The following is a 23,057-nucleotide window of genomic DNA, read 5'->3' as shown; positions in this document are numbered from 1 at the left end:
ATGTCTTAGTAATAAGGAAATGCTACCTAATACTTCATTATCTGCTGTAGTTTTTGCCAAAATGTATTAAGTGTCAGGTCACGGTGACACTTCTTCTAAATGGAACATAGGAAAAAGGAAAAATGCTATTCAGCAAGTTTACATTACAGGGAAAAAATACTACACGAAAAATCTCCCAATGCAGTATTTGGCCTTAATACTAGCATTCTCATTTTTAAAAATGAAAAAAAGTAGGGCTCTGAAAGTTAATCTGCCAGAGCAGCTGCTAACTCAATAAGACCTTTTAAAACTGCCTCTAAGATACCAAACTACCCATTAATTTAATTCAAATACCAACTGGGTATCTACTATGCACCAAGATACATCAAGAAATATTATTCAAGATCAAGCCAGATGACTACCTATCACTGGGTGAATAAAAATTTAGGAAGAAAGCTAAAATTTAGGAAGAAACTTAAATTACATGATTGTAGAAATCTACTGATTCTATAAAATGTGCCATTCTTTTGGAATTGAAGATCTATCACTGGCCCGCATTTTAATTAGCTTGGGCAGTTTCGATTTGCTTTGTTTTAAATACAGTAGGCTTTTTTAAACACTGAAAATAAGGCAAGGACTGCCACTACTATCTCCATGGGCTCCAAAGGATCCAGTCATCCCAGGTTAGAAGCAGCCTCGGATTACAGATTATTCTCTCACCTAGTAAGTGATCATCAAATGTCAGCCTAACTACTCATTCTTCCATTTATCCCATCATTTAATGGGAATAATTAAGCTACTTGTAAAGGTACATAGTAACACAGTGTGTGAAGATAGTCAAGATCTTAGCAAAGGGGACTCCCCGGGTGGTGCAGTGGTTAAGAATCCACCTGCCAATGCAGGGGACATGGGTTCAAGCCCTAGTCCGGGAAGATCCCACATGTCGCGGAGCAACTAAGCCCGTGCGCCACAATTACTGAGCCGGCGCTCCAGAGCCTGCGAGCCACAACAACTCAGTCTGCGTGCCACAACTACTGAATATCTCACACCTAGAGCCCATGCTCCGCAACAAGAGAAGCCACCACAATGAGAAGCCCGCACACTGCAATGAAGAGTAGCCCCCGCTCACCGCCAACTAGAGAAAGCCCAAGCGCAGCAACAAAGACCCAACACAGCCTAAATAAATAAATAAATTTATTTTTTTAAAAAGATCTTAGCAAAGTTATGGGCCTGTGATTCTTTTTTTTTTTTTTTTTTTGCGGTAGGCAGGCTTCTCACTGTTGTGGCCTCTCCTGTTGCAGAGCACAGGCTCCGGACGCGCAGGCTCAGCGGCCATGGCTCACGGGCCCAGCCGCTCCGCGGCATGTGGGATCTTCCCAGACAGGGGCACAAACCTGTGTCCCCTGCATCGGCAGGCGGACTCTCAACCACTGCGCCACCAGGGAAGCCCCAGGCCTGTGATTCTATACCTATGAAAAGTGTCTAATGGAAAAACAGAGAAGTAGGCAACATACATATTCAAAGATATAGGTTCACTGTCATAAAAGGAACAAAGAAAAGGGGATTGATTAACTTCAAGAAGGAAAGTTTTTCCTTCATGCTTCCAAACAATAATTGTTAAGAAAACAACAATAAAAACCTTCATCCAAAGGGCCACCCTAGGAACAACAGGTCAAAGTTAAAATGGAAACAGATTTTAATTCCATTTTTTTTCCCTAAATCAAGAGTTAAACTTAGAATGAGCTACATCACAAAATATCTGTCATTTACTCATAGTTAAGCAGACCGGAATGTTAAAGACAGAGGATTCTTAGAGACACTGGACAACAACAGGGGCTTTCAACCCTAGTTGTACATTTAAATAAACCAGGGAAAACTTCTGTTTAATGACAATGCCTGGTCCAAACTCCCAGAGGCCCATTTGCTTAGTCCTGGGTTATGAGTGCCAGCATTTTTTTAAATCCTCAAGTAAAGAAATCTGAATAAAATGAGTAGACTGCATCGATGTCAATATATTGATTATATTATACTACAGTTCTGCAAGATGTTACCACTGTAGAAAAATCAGTAAAAAGGGTATATGGGATCTCTCTGCATTATTTCTTGCACCTGCATGTGACTCTACAATTATCTCAAAATTTAAAATGTGATGAAAAATTCCCAGGTGATTCCACTATGTAGCTAAAATTAAAAACAAACAAACAAACGAATGGAGAATCTCAGATTCCTGCCAAATCTAAGAAGCTGCAAATTATTCTTTCAATCTCAGCCATTGAAAGGTAATTAGGAATGTTTATCATTTAAAGATATAATACTTTGCAAAGCCAAACACAAATAATTTATGCTTATTCAAAACTAAAAAATCCAAATTACTGTAGTACCCTCCCATTAGTATATAAATTGATTGGATAAACATTATACAGTAGTTCTCATTCACCTCTTGACTAAGCCAGATTATATATATCATGGTAGGTAGCCTGTAAAATGGCCCCCAGGATCCCCCTCCTCGTCTTCCTACTTCTGTGTAATTCCTTCCTCTTGAGTGTGAGCTGGACTTACTCACTCAAAACAAGTAGAATATGGCGAAGGGATGGGATGTCACTTCTGAGATGAAGTTATAAAAGACTGTGGCTTCCATCTTGGGGGCTCTCTATCACACACACCCCCTCCTGGCACCCGCCCCATGGGAAAGAAGCTACTGTGTTCAAAGCCACTTTCTGGAGAAGCCCACATGTCAGGAACTGGCCAAAAACCAGCCAGTGAAAAATCTGATGCCTGCCCAACAGCCACACGAGTGAGCCTGGAAGGGGATCTTCCCCTAGTCAAATCTAGCTGATATGTTGGTTGCAGCCTTATAAGGGACCCTGAGACGAGGCACCCAACTAAGGTGAAGCCAGAATCATGGCCCACAGAAAATGTGAGATAATAAATGTTTGTTGTTTTTAAGCCACTAAGTTTTGGTAGAAATATAGGGCTAAAGATAACTAATACATACAGCTGCCACAGGTCAAATCCAGAAGAAAGTAATCTAATCTGATGACTTCTGCCTACCTTTGTTCATAGTATCAAACCTCCCAGTTTCTACAACAGTATCACCTATAACTAACAAACTCGGTTTTACCTGAGCTGACTTCACCATCACCGGGACACACTTTCCTCATTCTTACTTCAATTTCTTAGAAGGGCTTCCTATCCATCTGTTCTATCCATCTAAATCCTAGACATCTTCCAGATAACACCCACAGATCTCTCTTCCATGAACACCTATTACTATCCATTTAGCACTGACCTAATAGCTCTGAGTGTCTAAATTCAGAGACCATGAACTCCTTGAGAACAAGTCTCATATTTTCTTCAACATGTTACACAGTATTGAGCAGTTGCATTTACAGTATCCAAGACCTTACATCCCTTCCAGTGTATCAACTAAAGAAACTCTCTCAACTATTTTTGTTTAAAAAACAAAAACAAAAACCCAGGGGGTGAGGAAGGGTGGAAGAAAACCCAAGTGTTCCAACCTAGAATGTGAGATGTCACTAGTTTGGCCTGCATGTTTGCAATAACTGAGTAAAGACCACCCTAATCTGAAGGATTACAGTAATGATAACAAATCCCCTCCATAATTAGCCTAGTAAGTGTTGTGCAGGCTCTTGAAATTTTCCTATTATCAGTTTCTTAAACAATCTGCCTTCCTTCATTAACCCACTCTCTAGTAATTTATCACTAGTCATTACACATGGAGAAACACTGCTGTTAAATTTCAACTAGACCAGTGGTTCTCAAACTTTAGCTTGCATCAGCATCACCTGGAATGCTTGTTAAAAGAGACTGCCGGGGCTTCCCTGGTGGCGCAGTGGTTGAGAGTCCGCCTGCCGATGCAGAGGACGCGGGTTTGTGCCCCGGTCCGGGAAGATCCCACATGCCGCAGAGCGGCTGGGCCCGTGAGCCATGGCTGCTGAGCCTGCATGTCCGGAGCCTGTGCTCCGCAACGGGAGAGGCCACAACAGTGAGAGGCCCGCGTACCGCAAAAAAAAAATAATAATTAATTAATTAATTTTAAAAAGAGAGACTGCCGGAGCCCACCCCCTTAGTTTCTGATTCATAGGACTAATGCCATAAGTGATTCAAAAAGAATTAATGTAATTTAAAGCCTACAGCTCAAGGAGATCAGCTGGGAAAAGATAAAAGTTCAAGAGGAATAAACCACACCAAACACCTTAATAGCTTCAAAATACACACACACACTACTTCCCCTCTCCCCCACCCTAAAAGTTAACCAATTTAAATTCATCTTGATACAACCACTTGAATTCAATTTCTTGGAAACAATGAGCACCTCCAACTCACTGAGGTTTTAAAAGGATGTTAGAAAAACAAAGCATTAATGTAAAAAAGACCAATCCATTATTAGTTCATCACTCCTGTTTTAACTTCCCAGATCCAAAAAACAGGCAAAGGAAAACAAAAACTGAAGGTTCTGAGATGTAAATTAACTTGCCAGTTAGGAAAAGCAGTGGCTAGAACCGACTCCTGTACCAATACACAATACACTGGACTATACTGTCTCTAATTTATGCATGAAACCTCACCTTAGAAGCTCTTTAATTAAATATTTTAATTAAATAAATAAATGGGTGAAATAATATTAAAGATTTCAAATCAACAGCCAATAGAAAATTTCCCTCATAAAGGTTACATTATTTCTGTTGCCTTTAAAACAGGTTATTTAGAATAATAAATAATAGGAAGACGCCCACCCACTTCTCTTTATGCCTCCTCTCTGACCACTCACATCCAACAGCCCCACGCGCCTCTTCCTCAGCACACCCTTTAAACGTGGTATTTCCTAAGGGTTACTTGACCTTCTCACTCTACTCATTCTCCCTGAGTGAGTCAAAATCATGACACTGGATGAACTATGACTATTCCAGTGGTTCGGAACTATCACTAGAGTGGCTAAAAATATAGAGATGCTTAGGCTCCAATTCATATCTGACTAATGGATAACAATCTCTGGGAATGGAGCCCAAGGACCTCTATGTTCCCCACCTCCATATGCTTCTTAGGCAAGAACCATGTCCTCTAGAGTGACAAGCACAGACACAAGGCACAACCAACATCTGCTAAAGATTGCTGTGGAAACACAAAACAGTAAGTTTAAACATCCCTCAACTGCAGAGTTGTGTAGTGTTAGTTTAATAAATTACTTAGATATTTAGGCAATTACGTTAGATAACCACTGTATCATTATTAACCACTTTAATATGAACAATACTAGTTAAGTTAAATGTAGCTAGGTAAATAGGGGCTTTAAGCACTTCTCTATCATTACTATAAGTTAAAGAACATCCCTGATCTTTTCTTAAAAGTTCAAAAGGTAAGCTAAGTAGCCACAGAGAGTTTTAATAAAACAAGAACAAATTAGACAAACTATAACAAGAGTTACAGAAAGCCAGAAAACCAAGAGCTTTTTCTAAAAGAAAAAGTGTTGACTTACTTGATTGAAGACTAGAACTAACACACAGATATCTACAAATAACAGTATTAATCTGTTGTTGCCCAGAAAAAGTAATCAAATTCCCCCAGGAAAGATTAAATTAACTTGGCATCCTTTTTACATTCAATCTCTTTCTCCTGCACATTTATTTTCAAATCCACTAACATAACTGATTCAAAAGTAGCACTGGGAAGAAGGCGATTTAAATTATCTAGAATTAACAGTAAGCTCCCTGATGTGAACTAAGTAAAACAATGGTTTTTAAACTTACTTAAAACTTACTGTCATATTAAACCAACATTAGTTCTTTTGTTTCGTTTTGTTTTGTGGTACGCGGGCCTCTCACTGTTGTGGCCTCTCCCGTTGCGGAGCACAGGCTCCGGACGCGCAGGCTCAGCGGCCATGGCTCATGGGCCCAGCCGCTCCGCGGCATGTGGGACCTTCCCAGACCGGGGCACGAACCCATGTCCCCTGCATTAGCAGGCGGACTCTCAACCACTGCGCCACCAGGAAAACCCACCAACGTTAGTTTTAACTGAAAAACTTAAAGGCTCTATGAATATAAACAGGCCTTATAAATCAATAAAAGATAAACATCCCAAAAGGGGGTAAAGTGAGCAAAAGCAAAGGGCAATTTATGAAAGAAATACCAGTGCCCAATAAACACATTAAAAGTTCAATCTCATCAGTTTAAAAATAAAAAAGCAGGGCTTCAGTGGTGGCGCAATGGTTGCGAGTCCGCCTGCCGATGCGGGGGACACGGGTTCGTGCCCCGGTCCGGGAGGATCCCACATGCCGCGGAGCAGCTGGGCCCGTGAGCCATGGCCGCTGAGCCTGCGCGTCCGGAGCCTGTGCTCCGCAACGGGAGAGGCCACAACAGTGAGAGGCCCACGTAATGCAAAAAATAAAATAAAATAAAAAATTAAAAAAATAAAAATAAAAAAGCAAATTTAAAAAATGATAACCTTTCTGAAGCAATGTGGTAATATGTATCAAATGGTTGAAAATAAGCAAATTCTTTGACTCAGCAATTCAATTTATCCTAAGAAAATAAAACATTCAAAGATATATCTATAAGCATATTCCCAATGAGGTTTATAAAAAATGGAAACTGGACAATAAAAAGGAAGACCAATAATAACAGATTGATTAAATAAATTAGTTTAGATATGTAATTGTGTAAGCACCTGAAAAATAATTACTTATTGGCAGGAGAAAATTGACACTCCTGTTTTTGTAACCTGCTTTTTTCTACTGAAAACATAAAGAGAACACAAAGTTTGACTGTGTTATTATTAAAAAAATATATGTACAATGTATCCGCAGGTCTGGAACAATTACTACATTCAAATTCTGATGTATCTCTCCCAGTGGCAGGCAAAGTAATTCTTTTGTCTTTTTTTTCTCCTTACCGCATCAGTTTTTTTCTTACAATGTAATGTGTTACCTGTGTAACTTTTTAAGTTTAAATCTATTAACATAAATAACTTATAACATAACCAAAGCCTAGTTTAGTGTACCATTTGCCTAGTGTATACCATTTGGAGAAAAAACGGTCTGGGATAAATCCTATCCTTTGATTTACTGATGTTTCTAAATATGAACTTTTAACAAGGGAAAGATACTTATTTCAGCAATCCTACTTAAGAGCATGCTTAACATGAAGTAAACTAGGAAAAAAAAGAGTTGTATCAAAAATCCAGCATGAAAACATGATTAAAGTAGGACACCTAAAAAAATCCCTAGTATTTTGTAGGTCTCCTTAGTTCAGTTCATCTGCTTTTATTCCTTTTCCCCTAAACTAACAAAGAAAAAATGATGGCACATGCATTAGCTACATCTCTGTTCCAGAAGCGACATAAAGAACTTGTAAGGTTTGGCCTCAGTGATTAAGGACACACCTAAGAGCTGAAAACGCTGGATGAGATTTACCTACATGAAAACAGACTATAAGTTACAAAGTTAAATAATAAATATCCATGAATTTTTAAAGCTAATTAAAATGCCAATAAGCTAGGTACAAAGTTTGAAAACATCAGATTTTATATAGATTTACTATATACTTTATATCATAAATAAATGAAAAGAAAATTCAGGGTTTCACTGTAAATTGTTTCCTCAAAAAAAGAAAATTTCTCAATTTAGCGACCTAAGAACTCAACTGTCATATTTTTAGGATCAGAAAGAGCAGTAAAACTTATCTTTCTTCTACAACCCTTCAATTTCCTCCTCACGCTACATCGTCTATAGAAAATTTGAAATTTCCACTCTTTAGTAATAGCACTAGATTTTCAGATTTTTATTTACTATTATTCAAAACACTCTCTCCAAATAGGCCTAAATAGATGGTTCCACTTTCAAAAGAAAGTGTCGCTTACTAAACAGTACTGTAAAAATCTATTAATCATTTAAACTCAACAAGTAGGCAGTGACATACTGCTAATTTGCCAGTGAATATTGGCCAATTTTAAGGGGGGAAAAATGACATATCAGAAGGCAATAGTAACCTGCTGCTCACGTAGTTTCATTCCATGTAACTAGTGTTTTCTAAGAGCTGCACTGAATCAAGACTCCATTTCTATTCTTCAGTCATACCCCTGACCCCTCATAATTGTTTTCTCCAAATAAATGTAAACTTTCGATTTCCTAAAGCTCAAAAACGCAAAATCTGACCCACGAGAAGGTTAAATGAGATGTGGTTATCAACTTAAACCGAGCCCAACTTGCTGACCACGAAATACAAATTATCAGAGAAAAGGAGTCCAGAAGCAGAAAGTCTCCACTTGCTAACTCACAGCAGAGTCCTGTCCAATATTACACAATAACACTGCGTTTTGCTGTGGTTTTAGCTGCAAGGCTGGGTGTGCAAGCTGCAGCAACTATTCCAACAGCTTCAAGTATGCTACAACTGAAAAAAGTAGTAGTCAGGACCCAAAAGAACAGCAAACACTTAAAAAGAGGCAAGCAGAAGCCTCACCATCAGAAAAGAAGACCCATCAGCACCTCTTCCGAGAAATAGTTCCCTTCCCCCACCTTTAAGTAGGCACTTAAGACTGCCAAGCAGATCCATTTCTTTATTAACTGGTGCCCACTTGGGGCAACCGTACACCAAGCAGCTCTTAGGCCTACTCTAACCCCTTCCAAAAGTTCTCAAGTGAGACTGAAGGCCGGGGAAACCGTCTTGAGGGCCCAGTTCTTCCAGCTCTCCTCCACCCCACCTACGCCCCGCCCCTGTAGGCGCTCCTAGGGCCAGAGGAAGGACACCCGGCCCAGGGACGGGCAGGAATTGCCCGTAAGAGAAGTCTTAGGCGGCCGGAGGCCTCCGCCATAGCAGGACCTGGAAAGCACCGCCCCCAGCGCACCTCCCCACACCCGGCGAATGTCTGCTCTATCCCCAGCAGAGACAGCGGAGGAGACAGGGCCGGGAAGCACCGGGCTGGGCTGCGCACCAGGCCCAGGCCTGCCCCTCGGGGCCGCGCGGACCACCCGAATCTGCTCCCGGGTCCGTCCCGGTCCAGCCCGCGCCGGGGCCACCCTCACCTGGATGACCTCGTTGACCTCCCGGATACATTCCACCATGTGTTGCAGAATCTGCTCGGCCGTGAGCACCTCGTAGCGGTAATCCTCCTCCTGCTCGTGCCCCGGCCCGCCGCCGCCGCCGCCACCACCGCCACCACCGCCGGGCCCCAGAGCGCTGCCGCCGCCGCCGCCCGTCTCCCCGCACAGCAGTCCGTCCCGCTCCCCGCCGACGCCCAGCCCGGGCTCCACCAGCTCCACCTCGCCCAGATCCAGGTTATCATCGTCTGGCTCGTCGTCGTCCTCGTCCTCCTCCTCCTCGGCGCCGCTGTCCTCCTCACTGCACTCTTCGTCCTCGTCGAACTCGTAATTGTAGCCCTCGTCCGAGTCCATGGCGCGACGCGCGGGGGCCTGGCGGACGCTGGCCCCTGAGGCGGGGAGAGGGCGGGGACGCCGAGGCCCCGGCTCTCGCTCCGGCTCCGGCTGATGTCCGGACGCAGGCCTGGCTCCGGCCCCGTGGGCCGCGGCTCCTCCCCGGGCGCGGCGGCTGGCGGCGGCGGGGAGGGCGCGGAGGAGGGAGGGAGGGAGCGAGGGGGCCGCTTGCCGCCCGCCTCAGTCAGACGCGGCTCCGCTCTGGCCTCCGAAGGAAAACTGTCCCCAGCGATACCTCCACGGCCGCTGCTACTGCTACTGAGCCAACAAAGGGGCGTGCGTCACCGCGTCGCGCTGCGTCGTCGCGTCACTGCTCTTGACGTAATTGCGCCCCGCCCCGCCGCCCCTGCGTGGAGTGCGGGGAGACCCCACGGCCCGGGCTGGCCCAGGGAAGGTGGCGCGCTGCGGCGCGGCGGGAATTGCCGGCTGGGTTCCGGCTGCGGTTGCTCTTTGGGCCGACACCAGCGGACGGTGTACTGGAGGAGGCTGTGGCCTCCTGGTCACAGAGGGGGACGGTTGGGGGGGGCACCTGGACCACCCAGGTGGTGGTTTTTGCCGCAGGCCATGGGGATCCAGCCCCTCGCGCAATCTGTGGGGGAAGGTTGCCTTCCCACCGGGCCGGGGAGACCCTTCCCGCCCGCCCTGGAGTAATTTCAGGAAGACCTCGGCTGTTCAGCTAATATTCCTGTTGCCTGGGCTACTCAGTGAATTCTGTTTTATGCAGATCTTCTAAACTGTGTAGCAGCTGAACCTCGTTTTAAGTAATTCATTTGATTCTGTACAGACGTGCTGTGATTTTTAAGTCGCCTATAGTGACGTCATTTAAAAGAAGCGTTTCCTGAACTCGGCTTATCAAGCACCTATTCAAGGCCCTAAACAATGTTACAGTCGTGGCTTGCCTTAAATGAGCACCGTGTAAGGGGTTTACATATATGTTTCTCATCTTCACAGTACCCATTTTATACCTGAGACTCAAAGGGAAAGAGAGTTGACCAAGACCACAGAACACTTGCTCTATTTTAGCGCTTAGGTGACCTTAAATATCAATCATAAAAATACTTTATAGGGGCTTCCCTGGTGGCGCAGTGGTTGAGAGTCCGCCTGCCGATGCAGGGGACACGGATTCGTGCCCCGGTCCGGGAGGATCCCACATGCCGCGGAGCGGCTGGGCCGGTGAGCCATGGCCGCTGAGCCTACGCGTCCGGAGCCTGTGCTCCGCAACGGGAGAGGCCACAACAGTGAGAGGCCCGCGTACCGCAAAAAAAAAAAAACACTTTATAATGCATAATATGTATTATATACTGCATTGTATATAAAATGCATTGTAAGACAACACAATACCGACAATAATAGAAATATCTACAGAGACCAAATAAAGCAGAGATAGTGCTTGTCTCTTATCTGAAAATGTGATGTGTGAGCTGAGTGTTGATGGATGGCTAGGAGTTTTAACAGAGAAGGTAGGGAAGATGGTCTAGCCTGAGAAAAGAACAAAAGCAGTAGCACAGTAGGTGTAAAGTAGTTTATTTTGGGGAGCTTAAAGTGCAAGCAGGGTAAATGGCAAAATATTAAGCAAGTTGGTGACCAGGAAAGTGAGAGTATTTTATGACATTCTAACAGTAGGCCTAAATCTTTGTAAGTGGGACGGGAGAACCAGAGAAATGTTCTGAAGGAAGAAGAGGCATGAGAAAGCTCCCTCTTGGGATAACTTGAAGGACTGGCCAGACTGGAAAATTTTTAAAGTCTGAATACCTAACTTACTTATAAACCTTACCGTTCAACCTACAGGTTCCTTTTGGAAACTGATTCTGAAAAGTGAAAAATTCCTTTATAATGTTCATAAGCCTCTACTAATTTGTCTATTTTGTAAATTTTTTAATAATCAGATTTCCTAAAACAATCTTAGGATTTGCAAATTAAAGCTTTTAACATCAATGCTGGTAGGTCTTGGTCCTTTGATTCTATTTAGCGATTCTAGGTTGTTGCCACACCTGGGGCAAGTTAAGGACACTAGTAACCCTTCTCATCCCCACTATCATATACCTACAGAAAAAATCAGCAAGGCTTGTCAGTACCCTAAACTCCTTTGCCCCATCTTTCTTTTCATCTACCCCTATCTTGAGTGAACCTTACCATTCACATCCTGCCCTTTGGTACTGGAGCAGCTGACCACTATTGGAGAAATTTTCATAATCACATGCATTCTGTTATTAAATTCCAATCACCTACCACACCTGAACCCTCAACACCACCCAGCAATCCTGTTAAATTTTTCTGAATTGTTCTCCCACTCTAGGCAACTCTTTCAAACCTTTGCCAGTTTTTTCAAATCCCCAATCCTGCTCTTCCAAATCCTCTCAAAGTAGTGACTTTACATCACAGAGACATTTGACATCATAAGAACCAATATGACTGAAGCATACTGAGCAAAAAGAGAGTGTTAGGGGATAAAGTCAGAGAGGGCAGATCAAGGCAGAGAGCCAGTAGGACCTTGTAGGGCATCTTAAGAAGTTCACATTATTACAATAGGAAGCATTAAAGGATTTTAAGCAGAAAAATGCAAACATATGATCTGTGGGTTGTTTTATTTTTTTAATAACTATGGGTGCTTTGTGGAGAATGGACTATGAAAGCAGAGACCAATTATGAGGCTGTCTCAGTAGTCCAGGTGAATAATGATAATGGCTTGGGCCAGGGTTGTGACAGTGGGGATGATGAGAAGTGGTCAGTTTCATGTATAATTTGAAAGTAGAGCCAACAGATTTGCTGATGGCTTGCCTGTGGGGTTGATGGAGGAATCAAGGATGCCTCTTAAATTGGGGGCTTGAGCAACTGGGTGAATGGTGGTGCTGTTTACTGAAATATGTTAAATTTGATATGCATGTTAGACATCGAGGTAGAGATGTTGAGAGGGCAGTTCCATAGGCTAATATACAAGACTGAAGGTCAAGAGAAGTTAGGGCTAGATATAGAATTTCACCAGTGTTTATGTCAACAATGTTGAGAAGCAGCATAGGCTAAAATTTAAGAGCTTAGGCTCTGGAAGAAACAGAGCAGAATTCACCTCTGTCCCTTCAGTTGTTATCTATAACTTTGAACGAATTACTGAGCTTCACTTTGGAGGATTATAATTCCTATTCTCATAGGATTATTTGTGAGGAGCAAATGGAACAATATATTTAAAGCACTTGACACAGTGCCTGGCACATAGTTATATGTTCACAAAATTAAAACTTTTAAAAAGTGTCATAAGTCACCTTACATCTTTCAGGAAAAGAACAATAGCCAATTGGATTTATAACCTTTTAATTGATTTTATTTTGATTATACATGTATGTACATGGACTATGTCATCCCTGTTTTCCAGGGAAGAAAATTGTCCTGCTTTTTTCTTAGAAATCTTTTCCATAATCTGATGACTCCTTTTTTGGTCATTATCATAGTGCTTCTGAATTTTGGGGTCTCCTATGATGGTAAACCATCATAATGAAATTTTCAGCAACACTCATTCCATTGATATTTTTCTAAAATATCTTAGAATCAGGTTAGTTTATAGTGCTATTAAAGAAAACCAGTATAACAACTCCTCTCTGGCCCCAAATTGGCTAAGGGATGACCCACATACAATGTTTTTTTAAGTGACTTGATCTTAAAGGTACTACCTGTGTTACTGCCTTCTCAGCTATGGTGATTACTGGGTTGAAGTACAATAGTCTGTAAACAACAACAGGACAAGTTCCTTGAAAAAGAACAGGAAAGTTAATATTTCCTTGGTGTCAAAAGAATAATTGTTTTGTAATTAGGTACTCCCATTTTCCCCATGTCCTCATAAGGTCAAAATTATTAGTACATATTTATTAAATATCTACTCATGGAGCAAAACTCCATAAATATTTATTTGCTCACCAAATAGTTATGAACTAAATTCCAACAGGAAAAATGTGCAAGTGCTTTTCAGATAAATAGAAATTAAAATAGCACTGGAATTTTTCTAATGGCAGATAATAGTGCTGTAAGCTATGAAAAAACCTCTAGTAACGGCGGGGCACTAGGGTGACCAACTGTCCCAGGTGGCACAAAACGGGGGTTTCCTGGGATGTGGAATTTCCAGTGCTAAAACTGGGAAATCTCAGACAAACTGGGATGTGGACACCTCACCAAAACTTCGTGTGATTTAATTAAAACACCATTTCCAAACCTAAATGGAAGTTGCTTTTTGTCATTTTGCTTATAAAGTTTTTTTAATGCAACATTTTTGGGTTTTTTTTTTTAATGCTTTAGTTGTTCCTGTGTTTTACCAGGTAGGAGGTAAGAAAATGAAATTTTAATTTTAATATAAATTTAATTTAAAATTAAATTTTAGCAAATGTGCAAAGAGATTCTAATAAGCTAATTGAATACTTCGCATTTCTTTAAAAACATCTGTGTACTTCATATTTTGTTATAAATAACAATTAAGTGTTATACCATTGTTGAGAGGTAGATCTTACACCAGTTCTATGTGGTAAATAATAATAAGGCTTAGAGAAACTGTGGTTATATGCCTCATTAGAAGTCTGGTAGAAACAGTAATACAGTAACCAAAAATAGAACCTGATAATCCTGACTGCAGCCCCCTGTCTAAAATACACTCTCTACCTTATCTTTCTTCTAGAATACAGAATTATAGACTTTATTATTGAACCAGAGATTTTAAACAAGTAATTATCTACAATGTGTGGTAAGATAATGCTGGATCTAGAAGTAGAGTATATACACGCCCTCATACAATTAGACAAATGTACAAAACCATAGTATCTGTGTTCCCCATAATTGCAAGGCACATTTATTTGGCCTAATAGTGTGCTTATATTACAGCAAAAAAACAGCAAATGATCACCCACCCCACCAAGAAGTGAGCATATGTTTGTCCTAATGACTTAATCATTTGAAGAAAAAAGGTTTTTTTGTTTGTTTCTTTGTTTCTTCTCTTTTTGGCCACACCGTGAGGCATGCTGCACTTCCATGAGCAGGGATGGAACTTGTGCCCCCTGCAGTGGAAGCGCAGAGTCTTAACCATTGGACCACCAGGGAAGTCCAAAAAAGTACTTTTATAACAAAGTTTGCAAGAGAAATGCTTCTCTGGTTTACCATATCCCTATTGTGTTGCCCTGTGGATGTATTTGAATGAATGAATGAATGAATGGGCAAAAAGTGAGCAAATATATTATTGAGTGTCTATTATATGCTAGAGTAGATGCATGCACTTTTTAAATTTACTCCTTATGATCTCATGAAGTTGGGATTCTTTTTTTTTTAACTAAAGTATAGTTGATTTACAATGTTATGCCAATCTCTGCTGTGCAGGAAAGTGACTCAATTTTACACATATATACATTATTTTTTTAATATTCTTTTCCATCATGGTTTATCCCAGGAGATTCCATATAGTTCCCTGTACTATACAGTAGGACCTTGTTGTTTACCCATTCTAAATGTAATAGTTTGCATCTAGATGTTGGGATTCTTTATTTCTTTTTTTTGAATTTTTGAATTTTATTTTATTTATTTTTTTATACAGCAGGTTCTTATTAGTTATCTATTTGATACATATTAGTGTATATATGTCAATCCCAATCTCCCAATTCATCACACCATCACCCCAACCCCCTGCCGTTTTCCCCCCTTGGTGTCCATACGTTTGTTCTCTACATCTGTGTCTCAATTTCTGCCCTGCAAACCGGTTCATCTGTACCATTTTTCTAGGTTCCACATATACGCGTTAATATACGATATTTGTTTTTCTCTTTCTGACTTACTTCACTCTGTATGACAGTCTCTAAATCCATCCATGTGTCTACAAATGACCCAATTTCATTCCTTTTTATTGCTGAGTAATTTTCCATTGTATATATGTACCACAACTTCTTTATCCATTTGTCTGTCGATGGACATTTAGGTTGCTTCCATGACCTGGCTATTGTAAATAGTGCTGCAATAAACATTAGGGTGCATGTGTCTTTTTGAATTATGGTTTTCTCTGGGTATATGCCCAGTAGTGGGATTGCTGGGTCATATGGTAATTCTATTTTTAGTTTTTAAGGAACCTCCATACTGTTCTCCATAGTGGCTGTATCAATTTACATTCCCACCAACAGTGCAAGAGGGGTCCCTTTTCTCCACACCCTCTCCAGCATTTGTTGTTTGTAGATTTTCTGATGATGCCCATTCTAACTGGTGTGAGGTGATAGATACCTCATTGTAGTTTTGATTTGCATTTCTCTAATAATTAGTGATGTTGAGCAGCTTTTCATGTGCTTCTTGGCCATCTGTATGTCTTCTTTGGAGAAATGTCTATTTAGGTCTCCTGCCCGTTTTTGGATTGGGTTGTTTGTTTTTTTTAATATTGAGCTGCATGAGCTGTTTATATATTTTGGAGATTAATCCTTTGTCCGTTTATTCGTTTGCAAATATTTTCTCCCATTCTGAGGGTTGTCTTTTCGTCTTGTTTGTAGTTTCCTTTGCTTTGCAAAAGCTTTTAAGTTTCAGTAGGTCCCATTTGTTTATTTTTGTTTTTATTTCCATTACTCTGGCAGGTAGATCAAAAGAGATCTTGCTGTGATTTATGTCAAAGAGTGTTCTTCCTGCGTTTTCCTTTAAGAGTTTTATAATGTCAGGTCTTACATTTAGGTCTCTAATCCATTTTGAGTTTATTTTTGTGCATGGTGTTAGGGAGTGTTCTAATTTCATTCTTTTACATGTAGCTGTCCAGTTTTCCCAGCACCACTTATTGAAGAGACTGTCTTTTCTCCATTGTATATCCTTGCCTCCTTTGTCACAGATTAGTCAACCATAGGTGTGTGGGTTTATCTCTGGGCTTCCTATCCTGTTCCATTGATCTATATTTCTGTTTTTGTGCCAGTACCGTATTGTCTTGATTACTGTAGCTTTGTAGTATAGTCTGAAATCAGGGAGTCTGATTGCTCCAGCTCCATTTTTTTCCCTCAATACTGCTTTGGCTATTCGGAGTCTTTTGTGTCTCCATATAAATTTTAAGATTTGTTCTAGTTCTGTAAAATATGCCATTGGTAATTTGATAGGGATTGCATTGAATCTGAAGATTGCTTTGGGTAGTATAGTCATTTTCACAATATTGATTCTTCCAATCCAAGAACACGGTATATCTCTCCATCTATTTGTGTCACCTTTGATTTCTTTCATCAGTGTCTTATAGTTTTCTGAGTACAGGTCTTTTACCTCCTTAGGTAGGTTTATTCCTAGATATTTTATTCTTTTTGTTGCAATGGGATTGTTCCCTTAATTTTTCTTTCTGATCTTTCATTATTAGTGTATAGGAATGCAAGAGATTTCTGTGCATTAATTTTGTATCCTACAACTTTACCAGATTCATTGATTAGCTCTAGTAGTTTTCTGGTGGCATCTTTAGCATTCTCTATGTATAGTATCATGTCATCTGCAAACAGTGACAGTTTTACTTCTTCTTTTCCAATTAGTATTCCCTTTATTTCCTTTTCTTCTCTGATTACCATGGCTAGGACTTCCAAAACTATGTTGAATAATAGTGGCAAGTGGATGGACCTAGAGTCTGTCATACAGAGTGAAGTAAGTCAGAAAGAAAAAGACAAATACCATATGCTAACATATATATATGGAATTTAAGAAAAAAAATGTCATGAAAACCTAGGGGTAAGACAGGAATAAAGACACAGACCTACTAGAGAATGGACTTGAGGAAATGGGGAGGGGGAAGGGTGACAAAGTGAGAGGGTGGCATGGACATATATACACTACCAAACGTAAAATAGATAGCTAGTGGGAAGCAGCCGCATAGCACAGGGAGATCAGCTTGGTTCTTTGTGACCACCTAGAGGGGTGGGATAGGGAGGGTGGGAGGGAGGGAGATGCAAGAGGGAAGAGGTATGGGAACATATGTATATGTATAACTGATTCACTTTGTTATAAAGCAGAAACTAACACACCATTGTTAAGCAATTATACTCCAATAAAGATGTAAAAAAAAAAGTGTAAAAAATAAATAAATAAATAAAAAATAATAGTGGCAAGAGTGGACATCCTTGTCTTGTTCCTGATCTTAGAGAAAATGCTTTCAGTTTTTCACCACTGAGAACAATGTTGGCTGTGGGTTTGTCGTATATGGCCTTCATTATGTTGAGGTAGGTTCCCTCTATGCCCACTTTCTGGAGAGTTTTTATCATAAATGGGTGTTGAATTTTGTCAAAAGCTCTTTCTGCATCTATTGAGATGATCATATGGTTTTTATTCTTCAATTTGTTAATATGGTGTATCACATTGATTGATTTGCATATATTGAAGAATCCTTGCATCCCTGGGACAAATCCCACTTGATCATGGTGTATGGTCCTTTTAATGTGTTGTTGGATTCTGTTTACTAGTATTTTGTTGAGGATTTTTACATCTATATTCATCAGTGATATAGTCTGTAATTTTCTTTTTTTGTGGTATCTTTGTCTGGTTTTGGTATCAGGGTGATGATGGCCTCACAGAATGAGTTTGGGAGTGTTCCTTCCTCTGCAATTTTTTGGAAGAGTTTGAGAAGGATGGGTGTTAGCTCTTCTCTAAATGTTTGATAGAATTCACCTGTGAGGCCATCTGGCCCTGGACTTTTGTTGGAAGATTTTTTTTTTTTTTTTTTTTTTTGCGGTACGAGGGCCTCTCACTGCTGTGGCCTCTCCCGTTGCGGAGCACAGGCTCCGGACGCGCAGGCCCAGCAGCCACGGCTCACAGGCCCAGCCGCTCTGCAGCATGTGGGATCCTCCGGGACTGGGGCACGAACCCGTGTCCCCCGCATCGGCAGGCGGACTCTCAACCACTGCGCCACCAGGGAAGCCCTGTTGGAAGATTTTAAATCACAGTTTCAATTTCATTACTTGTGATTGGTCTGTTCATATTTTCTATTTCTTCCTGGTTCGGTCTTGGAAGGTTATACCTTTCTAAGAATTTGTCTGTTTCTTCCAGGTTGTCCATTTTATTGGCATAGAGTTGCTTGTAGTAGTCTCTTATGATGCTTTGTATTTCTGCAGTGCCCCTTGTTTAGAAGTTGGGATGCTTAATTTTATGGGTGAGGAAAAAGACGAAAAGTAATTTGCCAAAATTCACCACAGGTGACAGAGCTTTGATTCAAGTCCAAGTTTTCAGAGTCCAAGCCCACTGTTTTTTCCATACAATTCTCAGTAATAGTAATAAGAGCTTATCCCTTTTCTAGAATGTGTTTTTGTATTTGTTATAATGGAATAATTGCTATCAAGCCTACTGTTGTCCAGATTGTCAGCATAAACATTGACTGTATGCAATGTTTGTTCCTCCTAGAAACAGGTAATAAAAATAGAATAGTGAATAAACAATTGTGTTATCTTCAGTCCAAGTAGTCCTGCTTTAATCTTGCAGATACAACCTTATTGCTTTTAATGAAAACTTAAAATACATGTCACAATTTTTTTTTTGTCAATCCATGAATAGTTACTTATTAGTGACTACCCAGTGCAAAACACCTTTCTACACATTCTGGAGAGATTTAAATAAGAAGAACCCTGCCATCTAAGAAATCATTATTTAAGGGAAAGAGATTTAAATTTAAAGGAAAGGTTAGTTATAAAAATGGTAACTGTGACAAACCAAGAAGAATGGCACAGATGGTACATGCTAAGGAGTTTACAAGAGACACAAGTCACTAAACTGAGATGTTCTAAGAAAGCATTATATGCTGGACTTTCTCATACCTCCGTGCTTTTGCATCTGCTATTCCCTCTGCCTGACATCCTTCCCAATCATTCTTTACGCCCAGTTAATACATACACTTCAAGACTACTGTTTTCTAAGCCATTCCACACTCATCACTTGATGCCTAGAACATGAGTTGTCTATGTATCTCCCATTGTCAACACACTTCCAAGCTTTTGATAATGTTGGAATGAATTAATATAAACCTAAAGCTATAAACCAACAGACATTGTCTTCTTACCTCAGTGTGTTGATTGAATCTTGCTGACATTTTATCAACATTAGTGTTCTTACCTGTTAATTCTTCTAGGTCACCATGAAAACTTGAAGGTTGTGTGGAAGAGGAGGAGGGGACATGAAACCCTTATCTAGGGTTTCTCTAGGGCAAATGCCCAGCTCACGTCTCACATCCTCAGTGGTCCCCCAGCTTTGAATAGTTCATGGCAAGAGAGGATTGATGTTGGAATTCAACACATTGGACACAACTGATACAATGCAGCCTGTTTATGAATTAGTGAAAGACTGTAGCAAGGAACCAAATGGAAAAGCCTTAAGGGCCTGAAGATTGCAGTAACCAAGGGAACACAGAAACAGCAGCATCTGACAGGTCCATCTAGCTCCAAAACATTCAGAAATGAAAACGTTTTTCTTTTTTCTTTGTCTTCTTTTTCGTTTGTCTCTTTTTTTTTTTTTCATTTGTTTTGTTTGAGACAATACCACGATTTAATAAGCATAGTCACCTCTTCCAGTTCCAGGAACCAGATGCCACTCTTTATAGTTATTTTGTAATGTGGCAAGAACCGGTTTTTCAATTCTGTCTTCTAACTATACCCTCATAGTTAGAAGTAATAATGTAATGGTAATAATGGAGGGTTTGTGATATATGACTTCTTGTACAGTCCAGAATTTTTTATAAGCTGCTTCACATTTTGCTTTCATGAAAAGATAATTTAGCCTGTTGGATGCATGTTTTGACATACTCAAATTCCAAAGCACTGAACAGAGCTCCCATTTTAAAGAGTTTGAAAGGTCAATAAAAATAACTATAATCATTACATTGTCTCTAAATGTTATTAAAATGGTATAGTTATAAGTTATTGATTAGTATATTTTTACATAAAGCAAAGCAAGATATATGCACACACATTTTCTGTGAATGATAACAAACTGCATATATGAGCTATGAGTCTTTTTTTTCTTCTAGGTGATCGGATGTGGGAGGTTGCAGGTAGAGAGGGTCAAACAGAGGGATGTTTTGAAAAAGTGAATATTACTCAGCTAACTGTGAGAGGCCCTATTGTGTGGCAGTCAGCCCCATAGGTTCCAGAGCTAGAAGCCCCACTAATTAAGTACATGACCTTAGGCAAGTTACTTAACCTCTTCAGAGTCTGTCTTCCCATCTTAAAAAAAAAAAAAGAAGAAGAAAAATAGGATTTTCCTCAGTGGATTGTAATGATTACCTGACTTAATGGAACGGACTCATTACATTAACATTATTGGACACAGGATATGTACAATGTTTTTTTTAGACCTGAGAATACACACAGATAATTACTCAGTCAATTTTAAAGCAGTTGCCCTTTGAAGAGTACAGACCATTATTCATTTATCAAATTGTTGAAAAATGTTGCTGTGCTCTTCTTATATGCTTGTATTTTTTTTAATTTTTAAAAAAATTTTATTTATTTTTGGCTGCGTTGGGTCTTCGTTGCTGCCCACAGGCTTTCTCTAGTTGTGGTGAGCGGAGGCTACTCTTTGTTGTGGTGCACAGGCTTCTCATTGCAGTGGCTTCTCTTGCTGTGGAGCATAGGCTCTAGGCACATGGGTTCAGTAGTTGTGGCACACAGGCTCAGTAGTTGTGGCTCACGGGCTCTAGAGTACAGGCTCAGTAGTTGTGGCACACAGGCTTAGTTGCTCCACGGCAGTGGGATCTTCCTGGACCAGGGATTGAACCCGTGTCCCCTGCATTGGAAGGCAGATTCTTAACCACCGTGCCACCAGGGAAGTCCCATAAAGAGTACTTTTTTCTTTTCACACACACACCCCCAAGAACCAGTTTTTCCCCCTTGGAGGCAATATTGCCCATGTTGAGAACATATGCACTTAGCTAAGGCTATTGCTTTCAAAGTCTAAGATTGACAGTCAAATTCCAGATTCAGAATTTTGATAAATATCTACCAAAGAATAAATATAATATAAAAATTAAATTTCCTGAGTTAAAAATAAAACCCACAGAATTAGATTAAAAAATAAAATAATTGTGTATATTCTTGTGTGTGTACTTGTGTGGCTCAGCTCAGGGCTGCCACATTATGTAACTCCAGGGGAGTGTATTCACAATATAGTCTGTGTGATGGGAAAGGAAGGAGAACATGTAAAGCAACTTGAAACTATAACCACGATGTGGTTGAAAGAGAAACTCAAGTTTATAAATTATTTCAACTTCAGCCCACTCTAATCATCGTCAATGTTTCCTGACATTCCTATCCTGTACATAATTAAGTTTGTTATCTGAAAAATGTAATTAATTCTCTGAGAATGTTTAAATCACTCATATTAATTTATATACAGGCCAGAAATGTATACCAACCAGAAAATTCATAGTGTATACACATTCATTTTAGTCCTCAATCTAGAACTAAGAACACGAATGCTATGCTAATTTTTACTTCATATAGACATTCTTTACAAATCAGTGCATCAAAGCTAAAGTACCCATTCCAGGGTAAGACTGAATTCTCCTGGCCTATATGTCAACGAACTGAGGGAAGTCTCCAACCCACAGCCTGTAGGGAATTGAATGCTTAATTAAGAACTGAAAGCTTTAGTTCAAAAGCTGAGGAGGAGTTAAATCCTGCCAACAATCACCTGAGCGAAGCTTGGAAGTGAATCTTTCTGCAGTGAAGCATTCAGGTGAAATTGCAGCCCTGTTTCAAGGCCAACACCTTGTTTAATCCTTGTAGGAGATCCTAAGACCAAGGACCCAGCTAAGCCACACCCAGATTTTGACCCATGGATACTCTGAGATAATAAATGTTTGTTGTTGTTGTTGTTGTTTTTTAAAGAAGATGTTGAGTGTAGGAGTTTATTAATTAATTTATTTATTTTGCTGTGTTGGGTCTTCGTTTCTGTGCGAGGGCTTTCTCTAGTTGTGGCAAGCGGGGGCCACTCTTCATCGCGGTGCGCTGGCCTCTTACTGTCGCGGTCTCTCCCGTTGCGGAGCACAGGCTCGAGACGCGCGAGCTCAGTAGTTGTGGCTCACGGGCCCAGCCGCTCCAAGGCATGCGGGATCCTCCCAGACCACGGCTCGAACCTGTGTCCCCTGCATTAGCAGGCAGACTCTCAACCACTGCGCCACCAGGGAAGCCCTGTTGTTGTTTTAAATTGAACTTTCCTTCATTCCAACGAAAATATCTGCTTTTCCATGATCAGCTGTTCAGTAGGTGCCAGAATAATTGGTTAGCCTACCTACTATACACTACCTTAGAACTTAGCACTTTTTCATAACATTCATCAAACTTGTATAATATCTTGCTTCTCTCTGAGTTTGTAAATTACATAGTTGGTCAGAGACTATTCTTGTCATGTTTATTACTATAAACTACATATATAACAAAGTTTTCAATACTTAGAAGTCATACAACAAATAAAGATCTAACTTGTTTCCTCATTCATTCTTTCTAATCTTTCAAATTAGATCTTTACCCTATGTCATATATCAAAATAAAATCCAGATAAATATTTAAGTATAAGGAAAGAAAACATTATTAGTAGAAGAAATATTGGTGAATATTTAATCATCTGAGAGTGAGAAAAGCCTTACAAGGGTAGTACCAACAACAATATCTATAAAGCAAAAGATTAATAGTTTTGA

The 23,057-nt window shown here is 40.3% G+C and overlaps 2 protein-coding genes across 2 annotated transcripts in view; both read right to left on the bottom strand.

Annotated features, from left to right (window-relative positions):
- ARIH1 (ariadne RBR E3 ubiquitin protein ligase 1) overlaps positions 1-9,683 on the bottom strand; it is a 121,776-nt gene extending 112,093 nt beyond the window's left edge. The window contains exon 1 of the mRNA XM_081228016.1: positions 9,017-9,683. Within this exon, the coding sequence (XP_081084142.1) occupies positions 9,017-9,385 (369 nt within the window). The 5' untranslated portion in view covers positions 9,386-9,683. The remainder of the gene's footprint in view (positions 1-9,016) is intronic.
- The window catches only part of BBS4 (Bardet-Biedl syndrome 4), a 426,848-nt gene that overhangs the window by 180,247 nt on the left and 223,544 nt on the right, over positions 1-23,057 (bottom strand). The gene's annotated exons all lie outside the window — the stretch shown is intronic.

The sequence above is a fragment of the Mesoplodon bidens genome (assembly GCF_964165515.1).
Source record: "Mesoplodon bidens genome assembly, chromosome: 3".
NCBI lineage: Eukaryota > Metazoa > Chordata > Mammalia > Artiodactyla > Ziphiidae > Mesoplodon > Mesoplodon bidens.
The sequence above is the reverse complement of the archived record's forward strand: the minus strand, read 5'-3'. Positions and strand labels throughout refer to the sequence as shown.